Below are 15,399 nucleotides of genomic sequence, written 5' to 3'. Positions count from 1 at the left end.
TCTTATACTATTTCTCTCTCTTATACCCTCTCTCTTTCTCTCTCTCTCTCTTTCTCTCTCTCTCTTTTCTCTCTCTCTCTCTTTTTCTCTCTCTCTCTTTCTCTCTCTCTCTTATACTCTTTCTTCTCTCTCTCTTATACTCTCTTTCTTTCTCTCTCTCTTGTACTCTCTCTCTTTTTCTCTCTCTCATACTCTCTCTCTCTTATACCCTCTCTCTCTTATACTCTCTCTCTTATACCCTCTCTTCTATACTCTCTCTCTTCTACTCTCTCTCTCTCTCTCTCTTATACTCTCTCTCTCTCTTCTACTCTCTCTCTCTCTTATACTCTCTCTTATACTCCCACTCTCTCTTATACTCTCTCTCTCTCTTTCTCTTTCTATCTCTCTTACATCTCTCTCACTGATTTCCCCCTCTTTGTATGTCTTTTTCCTTCTCTCTTTTCCTCTCTCTCTTTTCCTCTCTCTCTCTTCTCTTTTTCTCTTTTTTCCTCCCTTTACATTCCTCTGTCTCTATTTTTCACATCCACTCATATTACCATCTCTCACTCTTTTTTACTCCTACTCAACTTATCTCTGCTTTTTTCTACCGCCTCTTATTTCCAATCCAAACATTATAAAATTTATCAGTTTCAAATCTTTGCTATTCATAATCCAAATACATTCAAGTTGATTACATTTCAGTTTCCACCTTTTTTTTTGTCTCAACTTTTCCATCGTCCCCTACCCACCGGCTGTGGATTTCTTGCAATGCTACTTCTCCCACCCAATAGACTCATACCAGCTGTTCCAGTTTCAACATCAATATTTATCAATATTTGTTTATGCATCTGTGTGAGGCAGAGAGTGGTAATCTATATATATATAAAAGCGAAAACGTATGTATGTGTGTATGTTTGTGTGTCTGCTAAAAACTTTCGACAGACATGATGAAAATTTACAAACTCTGTATCATATCGAAGCCCCATCCTTCGCTCGAAAAATATCGAATAATTGGCCAAAAACGTTCATTTTTTTCACCCTGAAATCGGCAATTTTCGACAAGGGGGGGTCAACAAAACGATTTTCTTGTGACGACGAGCGGTTCTACGCATGCGCCAGATGACGTCATAACCTGATTTACTTTAAATAGTTGAAAAACTGAACAAATTTCATGTACATCGCGTTAGGTCAGTCGATTAGCGCGTTGGTTCATTATCTAAATGTTTTGGGTTCGAATCATGGTGTGAGATGTCTTTCTTTTTTCGATTTTTTAAATTTAATATTGAACCAGTGTTATTTAAGCCATTTTTCATGTAACGTTCGTTTTTCTGTTTTCATCGTTCGTTTGCCTTGCGTTAGTTTTTTTGTGTTTTTTTTCCCCCGCTTAATTTTTAACATTTTCTTTTTTTACTTCGCTTATAACAAACAAACCTGGTCATTGACGTCATCATCGTCATAAGGCTCGACGACTTTCGGGCGCGCACCTGTCAATTTGGTTCTTACTTAAATAAATTCAAACATCTTTCAGTAACTCATTCTGGCTGGCTGATTTTATTTTCAAATTTTGCCTCAGGGCTTCGGGTTCGATCCTACCCCCCCCCCCCCCCCCGGTTTCTTTTTTATTTAACACCACACACACCTACAAACACCCGGGCAACGCCGGGTACCCCCGCTAGTGTTTTATAAATTTTTTTTTTCATTGGTTGTGGGTGAAAAGTAGTCCTCACTCACTCTTCAAATAAAATAGGATTTTTTTTTTTGTTTGTTTGTTAAGGAAGCAATTTAAAGAATGAAGACAGAAAGCAGTTTCATTCTAACATTTAAAAACAACTTTATTGGTTATTTTCGTTAGTAAGAATAAGGAAACAGGTTCCTATTTTTTTTTTTATAGACAAGAATCACCACTTATCAAGGCCCGGAGTCCACTTGAGGATGAGGGTTAATGGGTATACATTAGTCAATGGGATTATAGTGTAGTAAACATAAGTAGTGGGAATTTTGTAAATTGAATTACTTAGGGAGACGATTCATCAAGAACTTGTTTACATTAGACTTGAAGACGACCATATTGTACTCAACTGGAAAGCAGGCAAATAGAAGAGAGTTCCACGGCTGTGCAGTTCTAAGAAAGAAGTTTTGTTCATGGAATCTACATTTAGGTTTAGGCACAGACAAAGAGTGTGGGAAATTATTGATAGTGGTTTTGGCTAGACGAGTGTTTTTCATGAAAGTTTGGCGAGGGGGGGAGGATCATTGATTGAAGCTCAGACGAGCACTTGCCATGAAAATAATTATAAAGCAGAGACCCGCTCGTAACGCCTCTTCTGTGGAAAAGAAGTTGCAGGGAAAGATTTTTTTAAAATCTCTTTGCATCAAGTTACTACATTTTTTTGTGGAGCAAATTCCAATTCTGTGGGAAATAGGTTGCAGGGATATACAGGCTTGTTGGAAGAGAAAAGTGTTCTGTGGATACGTGCTGTAATTGGTTGTAGCATCGTGCATCCATGTATGGACAAGGGCAAAAGATTAAAGAGTTCTGTAATTAAAAAAAAAATTTTTAAGTGTGTGTACCACATGGAAGTCCGCATGTGGGCATAGTCTTGCTTGTCATAGTCGAACACCAAGCATAAAATCCAGGTGAGTTTGGTTCAGTCCCAAAAGAGAAGTTGAGGGCGACAGGTCCTTTCCACATGGAGTTGTTGTTCATCCAAGATGTGGAAAGAAAGAAAGAAAGAGTCTGTTGCCACTTAAACGTTTTATAAACTTGATCACGTGACTGAATATTAAACTTGAGAATCAAGGATGTCACTCAGGGTGCAACGAATATGTTTTCTTTTGTTTTTCCAGTGTTTTATTTTTACACGTGTTAATCCATGTGTGATGTGAAAAAGACAATAAGAGAAGACAAAGAAAATTCACAATGTTGGGGTCGACATGTTGTTGAACAGAGAGCCATGTGGTCTTGTCTCAGCCAGACTTGTGGGTGCACAGAAAAAAAGCATTGGCAATATAAGATAAATTAGCAGTAGAAGACGTAAGTTGAGAAATTTATCAAAGAAAAGTGGAAACGACAAAGTTGGTGGATAATGAGTTTAGCAGATAAGGATATCTGGTTGCAAAAAGGACAGCAAGAATAGCAATTTTTTTTTTTTTACACAGTGATCACCACTTATCAAGGCCCGGAAGCCAATCAGGGATAAGGGTTATTGGAAGTACATTACGTTAGTGTGGAGATTTGATGAAGTGTTTACTTAAGGGGGTGGTTCATTAGGAATTTGTTAACGTTGGACTTGAAGACATCCAAGTTGTAGTCCGGTGGGAAGCAGGCAGGCGGAACAGTTCCACAGGCGTGCAGTTCTAAGAAAGAAGCTTTGTTCATGGAATCCACATTTTGATTTAGGCACAGATAAAGAGTGGGGGAAATCTACTCTACCACCAATATCTGAAAGTACATCTTTTAAACTCCTTGGCCTAACGTTCACAGGAAACATGATTTAGAACAATTACATTGAGAGCATTACCAGGACTGCTGTGAAGATGGTAGGTTCTCTCTACCGTGCTAGAAAGCTACTAACACCCGAAAGTATCCTGTACCTCCATAAGGCCACCATTCGCCCATGTATGGAGTATTGTCATATTTGGGCTGGTGCATCTGCTACTAGTCTCTTGCTCCTAGACAAGGTTCAAAAGAGTCGCCAATCTGATAGGTCCTTCTGCCTGTTCTACAGGTGAATGCTCCGACGAACTGCAAGCACTTAAACCCTCTCAACGTAAATACCCCTGACAAGCAGCTAAATCCCACCCCTTCACAGTAGAGATCCCTAGATGTAAGAGAGCCTTCTACTCCAGTAGTTTCTCCCCAGAATTGCTAGACTTTGGAATTTCCTTCCGGGTTCCTGCTTCCTCAAATGTACTGACATGCAGAAGTTCAAGTGTAATGTGAACCAACATCTTGCTGCCCAACTCCCCACATAGTACCTTTGTAGATTATGTTATTGATAGTAGCCCCCTACATCAAAGTGGCAATGTGCCTTGTTTGAGGTGAAAATGTAATAATAGACTTCGTGGCTTAGTGGGGGATACCCTTTTCTCTACCCTGCAACCTCTCTCTCACAGAAGAGACGTTGCGAGCCTGTCCTTGTTTTATCGTTATTTCCATGGCAGATGCTTGTCTGAACTCCAATCTCTGGTCCCCCCTCGCCAATCTTTCACGAAAAACACCCGTCTAGCTGAATCCACTGTGAAAAATTTCCCCCACTCTATATCTGTGCCTAAATCAAAACGCGGATTCCATGAACAAAGCTTCTTTCTTAGAACTGCATGCCTGTGGAACTCTGTTCCGTCTGCCTGCTTCCCTCCGGACTACAACTTGGATGTCTTCAAGTCCAATGTTAACAAATTCCTAATGAACCGCCCCCTTAAGTAAACACTTCATCACATCTCCTCACTAACGTAATGTACTTGCAATAATCCTTATCCCTGAGTGGCTTCCGGGCCTTGATAAGTGGTGATCACTGTGTAAAAAAAAAAAATTTTTTAAATCGTCACGATTGAGGTTGAGCTTTATACTCGACCTTCCTTGTCCTTGAATAGACGAGTATAATTTAAAATGTGTTATAAAAAAACTGGCCTTCCACATTTCACTTGTATTTCCTCCTTCACCCGTTTTTCTCCTACTCAATTTTTCTCTCTTTCTATATCCCTTTCTTTCCAATCCAAACATTTTCAAATCTATATTTTATGTGTTATTTCTGTTAGTTTATGCGACCTTAATCTGAGTTATTTTAACAGATGAGAATATGTATCTGGTGGCAACGTGCACAGCAAGAATAGCAATCGTCAAAGTCAAGGTTGAGGTTGAGCCTTATACTCAACCTTCTTTGTCCTTGGATGGAGATGAGTAAATGAGTAAATGGTTGCTGGAACGGACTGAGAAAAGCTGAATGCGATGGACAAACACAGCCTAGTAGTGTAGATGTGGACTCTAGCCTTTAGAGCAGGGATTCTCAACCAGGGTCCGCATGGACCCTAGGTGTCCATGGAATATTTCTGGGGGTCCACAGATAAAGAATCATTATCACTCTAATTTAGATTATTATTATTATTATTATTATTATTTTTATTATTATTATTATTATTATTATTATTTTTATTTTATTATTATTATTATTATTATTATTTTTATTATTATTATTTTTTTTTATTATTATTATTATTATTATTATTATTACTTATCATTATTATCATAATTATTATAGTTGTTGTAGAATACTTTATTTGCATTAAATTAAGTTTCATTTAAAAATAAATCTTAATTATATAATATTTATTTGATTATTAAAACCTCAAGATTTATATTAGTGAAAAATAGAAGATTATCTTATGACCAATAGTTATGAAGGGGTCCACCAAGATAAAAAGAAAGGGAAAAGGGATCCATGAGTAAAAAAAGGTTGAGAACCACTGCTTTAGAGGATCGATGGTGTCACACACGCACTTAGTCTAGAGAGAATAGTTGGAAGAAGAAAGTGATAGTGAGGTGTGGGGATTGAACAAACATCACATAGAACACAGTTTGTGATACTATAGGCGCCACTCATCTAAGTGTTGGGAAGTGGGAGAGAAAGAGGAAAAGAAATATAAAAACAAAGAGGAAATAGGTTTATCGACGTAGACAAAGGATTGTTAATCAAGATGAGGTAGTTATTAAACTGACAAAGGACTGAACAATAGATATATAGGATTGACAAGTAGTTTTAAGAGTACAGTTGACAAGATTTGCAACTTTGACAAAGGCAAATGGTTGTTTGGACCGGATTGAGAGAGCTTGATGCAAGCTGAATGTGATGGACCAACAAAAAAAAAAGTTGACTTGCAGTTAAGTGAATGAGTTCACGCAGGCACAGAAATGAACATCTGGCTGCAGGCCAGTTAAGCTTCCTGCTTTCTGCTGTATTTCTGTTTTCCCACGTTGGGGAAAACTAGCTCCCCCCGGTAAAAGGGGGGAACTCTGGCAGTGTCCAAATGAATAGCAATTGTCTGATATGAAGTGTTTCCCCCACGTCGATCAAAGCTGATTGTCTTTCTGGATGTTCCAGTTGGTAAGGCTGGCAAACTCATTCGCTTCGATTAGTTTCACTTTATTTATTACGAAAAAGACAAACAAACGCATGAAACGATGGAATAGAGGGAATTTCTAAAAAGTTTATCAAAATGAATGTAGAGACGATGTTTGTTCGCAAATCGAAGATATTATAATCTAGGGAGTATAAAGAAACTTCTAAATAAATGTAACCTCGTCGAGAACCCTCGGGAAAAAAGCTTTTTTGGACATACAAAAACACGTGTGGTCATTTTGCATTTTATGTATAACCGGATTAGGATCCCTGAAAATATTGGCTGGAATTAATCTAGTCAGCGTTTGACAACCTGGAGCGTCGTAATGACTCAAATTGACTCCCTAAACTGACTAACTAAAGAGTTGATGTTATCAGCGTTCTTTTATAGTTTTGGTGAATGGAATGTTTCGGAAACACTTCAAATGGAACTACCCACAACTTAGAACATTCCAGAAGTTGGTTGCTGAGAGGTTATGGTTATATATGATAAACAAATACTGCAAAACAGAAATACAGTTTATTAGAAAAAAAAAATTATTCAAAATTTGAAAAATATTTTTATTTTAAATTACTAAAGAATTTTATTCTGGTTGTAAAAATATTTTTTAATCAAAAAAAAAAAATTATCCTTTTTCTTTTTTTAAATAAAAAAATTTTTTCATAAAAAAAAAAGTTGGATTATAAAAAAAAACAAACAAATACAATAAATGTCTATTAATTGTTTATTTGCAAAACAAATACAGTTTATCTGATATATTTAAAAAAGATGTAGACTCTATCATTTAGAGGGTAGTTTCCTATTATGGTATCACACACACACGCACACAAAACCTAACCATTATATCTGGAAAGTATTAGTTTGTTTTATTTTGTTTCCCTTGTTTGATTTTTTTTTATAAAATTTGTGAAGTTGTCTACCACCAGCCCTTCCCTCTTAAATAGCGCCCAAAAACTAGTTTTCAATCTGATAGGTCCCACTTTGTCAACTAAGCTTCAACCCCTGTCTCCTCGCCACAATGTTGCATCTCGGTGCCCGTTTTACAAATATTTTAATGGAATGTACTCTGATGGACTTGTTGCCCTTGTGCCCCCTCGACGTACATAACCCTGACAAACCTGCTTAGCAACAAAATCTCACCCCTTCACTGTTGAAGTTTCTAAATGCCAGAAAGCTTTCTACTATAATAGTTTCTTCCCTTGAACAGCTAGACTTTGGAATTCCCTTCCTGCTACCTTCTTCCCTGATTGTACTAATATATAGAAGTTTAAATGTAATGTAAACCAACATCTTGTTACTCTTTCCTAGGCATGGTCTCAAATAGTAGCCCCTTATGTCAAAATGGCAATATGCCTTGTCAGGGATGAATGAGTTTAAAAAAAAAAAAAAAAAAATTGTGCATACCCCACTCAACAGTGGCCAATGTGAGATACGACGCAGCCATAAGAAAAGATGGAGAAAAGGACCATGGAAACAACATTGAGGACAACGGCACTGTCAAACTAGGAACATGTGTCGCACGGTTACTAGATTAAATTGGAAGTATGCACTCGTGAGCAAAAAAAAAATGGGCCAAACAAATTTTATACATTTTATTGCACTAAAAGCCATATTGAACAAAAAGGAAACTTAAACGAGACTAATAACACAGAACAAGACATTTACTTTCATAAATGCTTAGGATGGAATCGCATTCCCTTTTGGTTTCTTTAAATAATCAATCCTTTTAGACATGCTCTCAACCAAAGTTGAACACTGAAGAGGAGATGCTGTTCTATTCGCTTTGCACAGTTTGTCATTGTTCGAAAAAGTTCTTCCTGCCCATGCACGAGATATTATGGACCAAATTTTCTCGATTGGGTTTAAATCGGGGCTTTGACCTGGCCAAAAAATCACACCAATTAAATTATCAAAAAAACATTTTTCTGTGACTTTAGCAGTGTATGTAGGGGCATTATCATGTTGAAAAGTAATGTTCTGGGATATTCCCAGCTTCTGGATACTTGGTAACAGTCCTGTTTCTAATGTTTGAATGTATTCCCTTGCATTGATTGACTTCTCACATCTAATAATTTCCCCAACACCTGCTGCAGTAAAAGTTCCCCATACCATTATGCCTTCTATTCCCGTGTTTAACTTTCGTTTTTATGCAACTTGGCAAAAATCTTTCTCCAGTTCTTCGAATGTGCCGTTTGGGAGCATCACTAACAAGATAAAATCTTGATACATCTGACCAGAAAACATTCCTGAACCAGTCTGTATTTTTCTTGCCATAACACAAGCGGAAGTGGTGAAGGTTTGAATTAAGGCTAGTCGATCGAAAAGAGGGGGTGACTTTTGTCACATGATCTTTAAATTGGATTATGTATTTAAATCAAAATTGAAATACTTAATTTTAGGCTGATGAGATATATCGTTTTCTGCTTTTATATTTTGTCGGTAAAATAAAACATGGTTCCCACAAGATAGGCTAATACAGTAGTTGTTTTGAATTGAGCAAAAGTCTACTACTGTACCCCCCTTTAAAACTTGCAGAGACTTTACCAAGTCTATTTTTAGACCGGATTGTGAAGCAGAGAAGAGGAAGGGGGGGGGGCCTGAAGTGGGATCGCTTCCCCTTTCCCTTTTTTTAACTGGACATGGGCGGAAGTCGCTCTTTTCGGTTTGGGTTGCCGATCTGTTGAGAAGTCTCTCTCCTCGTGGAAGGAAGGGGGGGATGACTTCTTCGCCTCATGTGAAAAGGATACAGATACACGAGACGTGAATGACGCAACCTTCTTCAGCCATGCGAGAGAATGCGATTAATTTACTTTCTCACAAAAGAGACGATGACCCTTTTCCCATGATGCAAAGGAGATATGGATGTACCGAACGTGGATGATGTGACCCCCCCCTTATCCCTCACGAAACAGACAGATATAGAACGCGTGAGCAAGGAAAGAGAACATGTGAATTAACTGCGTTGTTGACGAGTTGGGAAAAAGAAATGAAAAAAGAAAAAGGGGGGGAAAAACAAGAGACCTGTAAGTGCAAAGACTTTGATTGACCTCCCCCCCTCCTAAAGGACTTTCACTCATTTCAATACGCGTAGATATACTTCAGATTCCATAACTTTGAATACATTTCTTTTTCTTTCGTTAAACTCTTATTTTTTTTCTTAAATAAATCTATTTTTGTATCATTTGGAAAAGTGTTGCTTCGTTATTTCATCGCGTTTTTATTGTGTTCGTCCTTGTATCTCTATCCACTTGTTTTATTTTTTTTGCCGTGTCACATATGCGATAAAGAGAAAAATACTTGGGTTTTTGCTTTCCCGTAAAGTCCCTTATACCCCCCCCTTTTGGCAAAGTGTTACAAAGGTAAACGATATTTGTTTTATCATTAAGTTTCTATGTTATAAGTTGCCTTACCACATCTTTTATCGCGTGTGTAACACTTTTGAAAATATTGGTGAAAAAACGACCCCCCTCCTTGTAGAAAAGTGCCTAGTTGAGGGTGAAGAAATTAATGTTTTTAGCCAATTTTTTTATATTTAGCGACCGAGACATGGAGCTTCAAAATGATACCAATCTCATGAAAATCCATTGCCTCTATCAAAAGTTTTAAGCAGACCTACAAACATACATAGATACACTTAAACAGACAGTTTATATTAGACGATGCATGTATACAAATAGCGAGAATCTCTTATGCCATTCAAAAACTCATATTTGATTCATGCAAGATGGTCCAAAGGCAATCTGAAGCATTCTACAAGTTTAAAACAGAATTTTATTGCATATCTTCTAAAATGTTCTCACATACAGATTGAATTTTTGAAATTCACCAGCTGTGACAATCATGCTTTAGTAGGACGTATTCCAATTCCTGCTGTAGCTGTTCATTCGAACCTGAAATCATAAAAATGTGTCAGTTAATCTCATAAGATGTATAGCAATAATATACTGAATTTTCAGGAGTCTACGACAATTTTTTTTTTTTTTTTTTTTTTTTTAAAGTCTGGAAACTTATTGAAAGCAAGTCATATTTTTGGCCTTGTGTATTCCTTGAATAGCAGCATTTGCGATTTTAAATTGAAGAGGAAGTTTAATGAACACATATTTGGCTACCGGGTCTACTTTAGATTAGTAATACCTGTTAGGGCATCTGGTGCTACCAGATCTGGCTATCTGAAGATATTGGCTTCCTGACCTAAAATGCGTCAAATATTGATGTTATTGTTTTGCTTTTTTTTTTTCTTTCCCTTTGCAACATGTAATTACCTATTTTGTTGAATTATATTTGATCCGATTCCAGATATATTTATTAAATAATTATTTTCTCTTGCATTTGTTCCAATCTTGGACATATTTTTAATATTTCCTGATTTGTTTCCTTATATTTGATCCAACCCTGGATATATTTTCCGCTGCTACTAGATCAGACTGTCTGAAAATACTGGCTTCCTGACCTGACATTGATGTTATTATTTTCCCTTTGCAAAACTCAATCATGTTCTGCAAAACCAAAACAACAAAAACAATTTTCTTATACAAAATAATCAAACCAAATTAAGATATAAAGAACTTGAAGCATAAAAACTTTCCCAAAATTACTGGATTCCGAACTAAATACCCCAAAAAGATTTGATAAGCCATAAAAACTGTAATTGATCGTTAAATTATGTACCCATTTTTTTTTTTTCTATTGACAGGAAACAAAAGGTTTTAACTTTGAATCGGAAACTGACACGGAAGTGATTGCAAAACTGATCAAACATCTTTACGACAAACACGCCGAACAGAAATTGAGTTTCCGTGAAATTGTCGAAATGACCTGTCAACAATTGGTGAGTACAATATTTTCAGACTTTTTCTCTTAACAAAATATGTCTAAAATGTTTCGTATTGAACTTTAAAAAAATATTAACATTAATTTGCTTCCCTGCAGGGAACAACATGGTCATTCTCAAATCCAATGTCTACAAATATGTTATAAACAAATCATACAAATCAAATCATATTCCAATTATCAATCCCCATATCTTAATCAAATCACATTCCAATCCAACCAAAACATGCTAAAATGCCTATCATAACTCCCACCCTCATCCCAACCCAGCCCTGACCTCAGAACTGATCACATCCCCTCCGTCCAACACTATATATAAAACCTATCAGCCATACTCACATAAAGACGAAAAGCAACTTCGAATTACACACGGAACTTTTCTCAATTCCTTCGATCCACACACTAAAAAAAAAAAAAGATCATCAGAAAATTGAAAAAAATAAAAAAGGTCTAATCAAATGGAAACAAGTTGTTGTCTTTAACGTTTGTTTATATATATATATATATATATATATGGTCGTCTTCAAGTCCAATGTAAATAAGTTCTTGATGAGCCATCCACTTAAGTAATCCAATTTACCAAATTTCCACCACTAACGATTAATACGATATTGTCTCATTGACTACTGTACACTCATTAACCTTCATCCTCGAGTGGCATCCGGGACTTGATAAGTGGTGATTTCTATATAAATATAAAACCAATTTTTGGTAGTATTTTTTTTTTTTAGCTTCTTACATCAAGTGGCTTCATGCCTTGTCTGGAGCGATTTCCATAAAAAATGTAAGCAGATATAATCAGTAGAGAGTGACCAATTTGGGATTTTGTTTTTTTGTTATATTAAACGACAATAATCAAATTCTGAGCTTCTGCACATCATTTTTAATCGTCTCGAGGTTTTGCTTATTATCGCTAGCTGGCAATCTCATTTATCCTTATCCTCGAGTGGCCTTTAGACCTTGATAAGCAGTGACACATTAATAAAAAAAAAAAAAGAAAAAGACATCCATGGCATATAGGAAAGCAATAAGAATGGAATAAGTCTCCTCTTATAGAATTAGAATTGAACTCTCTTCTTCTAACTCACTGAGCTATATTATATATATATATATATATATATATATATATATATATATATATATATATATATATATATATATATATAATGAGAAAGAAAATTAAAACTGTAAATTGAACTTTACAACCAAAATTTATTGTTCGACTAAATGCTCTAAAAAACAATTTACAAAGTCCTTTTTTTTTTTCTCTTATAATAAGCTTTACTCTCTATTGCGTATTGAGCTTTTTAACTCAGTTGGGATTAAATTCTCTATATATAAATACTGTTATTTATATTAGTAAACACTACATCCCTTTGTTTTCATTAATAAATATATATAATACGGCATAATCGCGTTCACACACCGGTTCTCTTTTACATGGGGGGTCACCACTTATCAAGGCCCAATAGCCACTCGGGATAAGGGTTATTGTGTGTACACTAATCAGTGGGATAGTATCGTAGTAATAGTTAGTATTAGGGATTTGATAAGGTGTCATTACTTAAGGGGGCGGTTCATCAGGAATTTGTTTATGTTGGACTTGAAGACATCCAAGTTGAATTCGGGGGGGGGGGGAAACAGGCAAATGGAAGAGTTCCACAGCCGTGCAGTTCTGAGAAAGAAGCTTTATTCACGGAATCTACGTTTTGATTTAGGCACGGATAAAGAGTGGGGAAAATTATTGACAGTGGTTTCAACTAGTCGAGTGTTTTTTGGAAAAGATTGGCAAGGGGGGACCAGAGAATGGAGCTCATCAGATCACTGAAGTTAAGCAATGTTGAGCCTGGTTAGTACCAGATGGGTGACCATTTAGGAATTCTAGTTGCTGTATGTGCTCTCCCTTTTCTGTTTCCAGTCGTCCTGTACATACACTTCACTTGCCACTGGTATTTAACAATGTCGACTCAGGAGAGGTGTGGTTGGTGTTTGCGCACCTCCTGCCACAAAAATTTCATGCACATGCACCCCTATGTGGGTATCCATAGTCTGTCAAAGACTAAAGGAGCCTATATATATTTCCATGGTCTAGAACATTTTTATCTTAAATTCAGAATGTAGAATTCAACGTAATAGTAACAAAAATAAGAAACCATAAAAAAATGGATAAGTAATTTTTCAAAGGAATATGCAAATTAGTTAACCTTCATGTAGTTGCTTGCTTATCCATGACTGAGTATATTAAGAAGTTCTATAACTAAGTATATTAAAGCTTGTTTTAATAATTTTTAAGTAGAAAAAGTAGGCTTTTAATATCAATGTCAGAGCAAGAGAAAAAAAAAAACTCAACTCCATAGGTGTAATATATTATTCCAGGTTAGATATTCAATGATAAAAATCAATGAATTTAAAAGTTTCTAACAGTGCTCAATAAAAAGAGCGAGATATACTTTTCTTTATATTCAGATAAACATTTTATATGGTCACTATACAGACTATGACAATGTTTCACTCAGTTATGAATAACTAATGGCCTCATCTGAAGGTGAAAAGAATAAAGTTTTTCAGGAGAAGGAACTTGTGTCCCTGATGAGATCATTAGTTATTCATAATTAACAAACTGAAACATTGTCATGATTGTGTAGTGACCATGTAAAATATTTATCTGAATAAAAGTATATCTTGCTCTTATTATTGAGCACTGTTAAAAATTTTGTTAATAACTTCATTAAATTCATTAGATGCCGTAAGTAAAATGTTTATTTGACTACTAGCGGGGGTACCCGGCGTTGCCCGAGTGTTTGTTTCCGGGACGGGGCGGGGAGTTTTAAAAAATGTTATGGTAGGTAAGTAGGAAGGATCAAACCCGGAGTCATGAGTAAAAGTAGGAAAATAAAGTGTGAAAAAAAAAACAAAAAAACCATCTGCAACGTTAACAGTTCGGCCACCAAGAAAAGTCCATTCCAGTTGTTTAGGAAAAAAAAAAAAAAATGACTACGGTAGGTCGGCGCGAACGTGAAAATATAATGTGAATTGTCCAGCACGCTAACCACTACGCCACAGAGCACTGCAGCTTAGTTTAGTGATTTTAAATAACTTCACATGAAAGAACTACGAAGCCAAACCGGTGTTCTCTTCTCAACTGTTCCTTGTGAACGATCCCCAAACGGTGTTAAGTGGTGGCAGGGGGAGGAGGAATTTATTAGAGAGAAAATATTTTACCACTTCCATTGATCCGTGACTTCTCAGCAGAAAAAGTATAGAAATCTAAGATTATCGAGGAATTTGAGAAATAATAAGCCTATAACACACCTCAGATATTGTTCTGCCGTTTGTGCATATTATATTTGCATGAAATATCTTGATTTTTAATCCTATTAAGGTCAAAATCCGACGGGAAAAAATGAGTTCATTTTATTTATATATATATAGATAAAACGCAGTATTGTTTGAATATATGGCTGCTTTAAAGCTTTACCGCTCGCTCATTTTGCGACCAAATTTCAAACAATTATTACAGTTTATAGATCACCTACTCAGCTATATTGTGAAACAAAGTTTTTCAATTTTCGTTCAGTAAAACAAAAGTTATGATGAATTTATTATTGTTCAAAATCGTTAACGGACATGAAGTGAGCGACGTTTTTTATGACTGGTTTCCATAGCAACCACGTCGCTTCAGTGACTACTGTTGCTACTAATTCGAAAAGAGAAGTAACAAGTGAAATAGAGAAAATGAAAGCATGAAAGGGAGATAATTAGGGGGATTTTATTGAAAGCAGACGAGTGCCGTTTATTGTTATTACATATGTGTTTATGTCGGCAAAAAAAAAAAAACTGGAATTAAACAAAGAACAAGTGAATTTACTGGAAGACTAGAAAAATCATGGATTACAATAGAAAAATGCGAGCATGAAAAGTAATATGGTTAAGCTTAAACATGGGAAAGTAAAGGACTAGTTGTTAAAACTGGAAAAGAAAAGGACAAGATATTCTAGTAAAAAATATAAATTTATAACTTAAAATATTGCAACATTAAGAAGTTTTTAAAAAAATCAATTTATAACATTATATAATCAATTCTTAATGCTGCAATATTTTAAGTTATAAATTTATTAATGCTTTATTGATTATTATATTGTACCTAATCTATAGTAGTGATATCAAAAGTTAAAAAAATATGACTTTGGTGCCATCAGCTAGAATCGAAACCAAAACCTACAATCATCCAGTCTCATTCCTTTGCCTCTGAGCCGTGCTTATATGCATATAAATAGTAAACAAAAAAAATAAATCATTGTTTAGCCTATGGATGTAGATTTGTGCATGTAAATAGTTTTAGTTGACTACTGTCAAGATCAATGGTTTTGTTTTCAATTATGACTGCAATTTTTGCCAGCTCAAAACCAAATTGAAAGTGTGGTACAATAGATCCAAATACGCTGTATATCAAAGTACAACTCTGTAGGCCAA

General features: G+C 35.6%; 1 protein-coding gene across 6 annotated transcripts in view; it reads left to right on the top strand.

Moving 5' to 3' along the window:
* The window catches only part of LOC145266627 (glutamine--fructose-6-phosphate aminotransferase [isomerizing] 2-like), a 151,631-nt gene that overhangs the window by 63,884 nt on the left and 72,348 nt on the right, over positions 1 to 15,399 (top strand). For all 6 annotated transcript variants that reach the window (XM_080122543.1, XM_080122544.1, XM_080122542.1 and 3 more), the window contains exon 6: positions 10,790 to 10,924. In XM_080122543.1, the coding sequence (XP_079978669.1) occupies positions 10,790 to 10,924 (135 nt within the window). The remainder of the gene's footprint in view (positions 1 to 10,789; positions 10,925 to 15,399) is intronic.

Source organism: Euprymna scolopes, chromosome 41, assembly GCF_053919585.1.
Source record: "Euprymna scolopes isolate OS-2025 chromosome 41, ASM5391958v1, whole genome shotgun sequence".
In the NCBI taxonomy this organism is placed as follows: Eukaryota; Metazoa; Mollusca; class Cephalopoda; order Sepiida; family Sepiolidae; genus Euprymna; species Euprymna scolopes.
The sequence above is the reverse complement of the archived record's forward strand: the minus strand, read 5'-3'. Positions and strand labels throughout refer to the sequence as shown.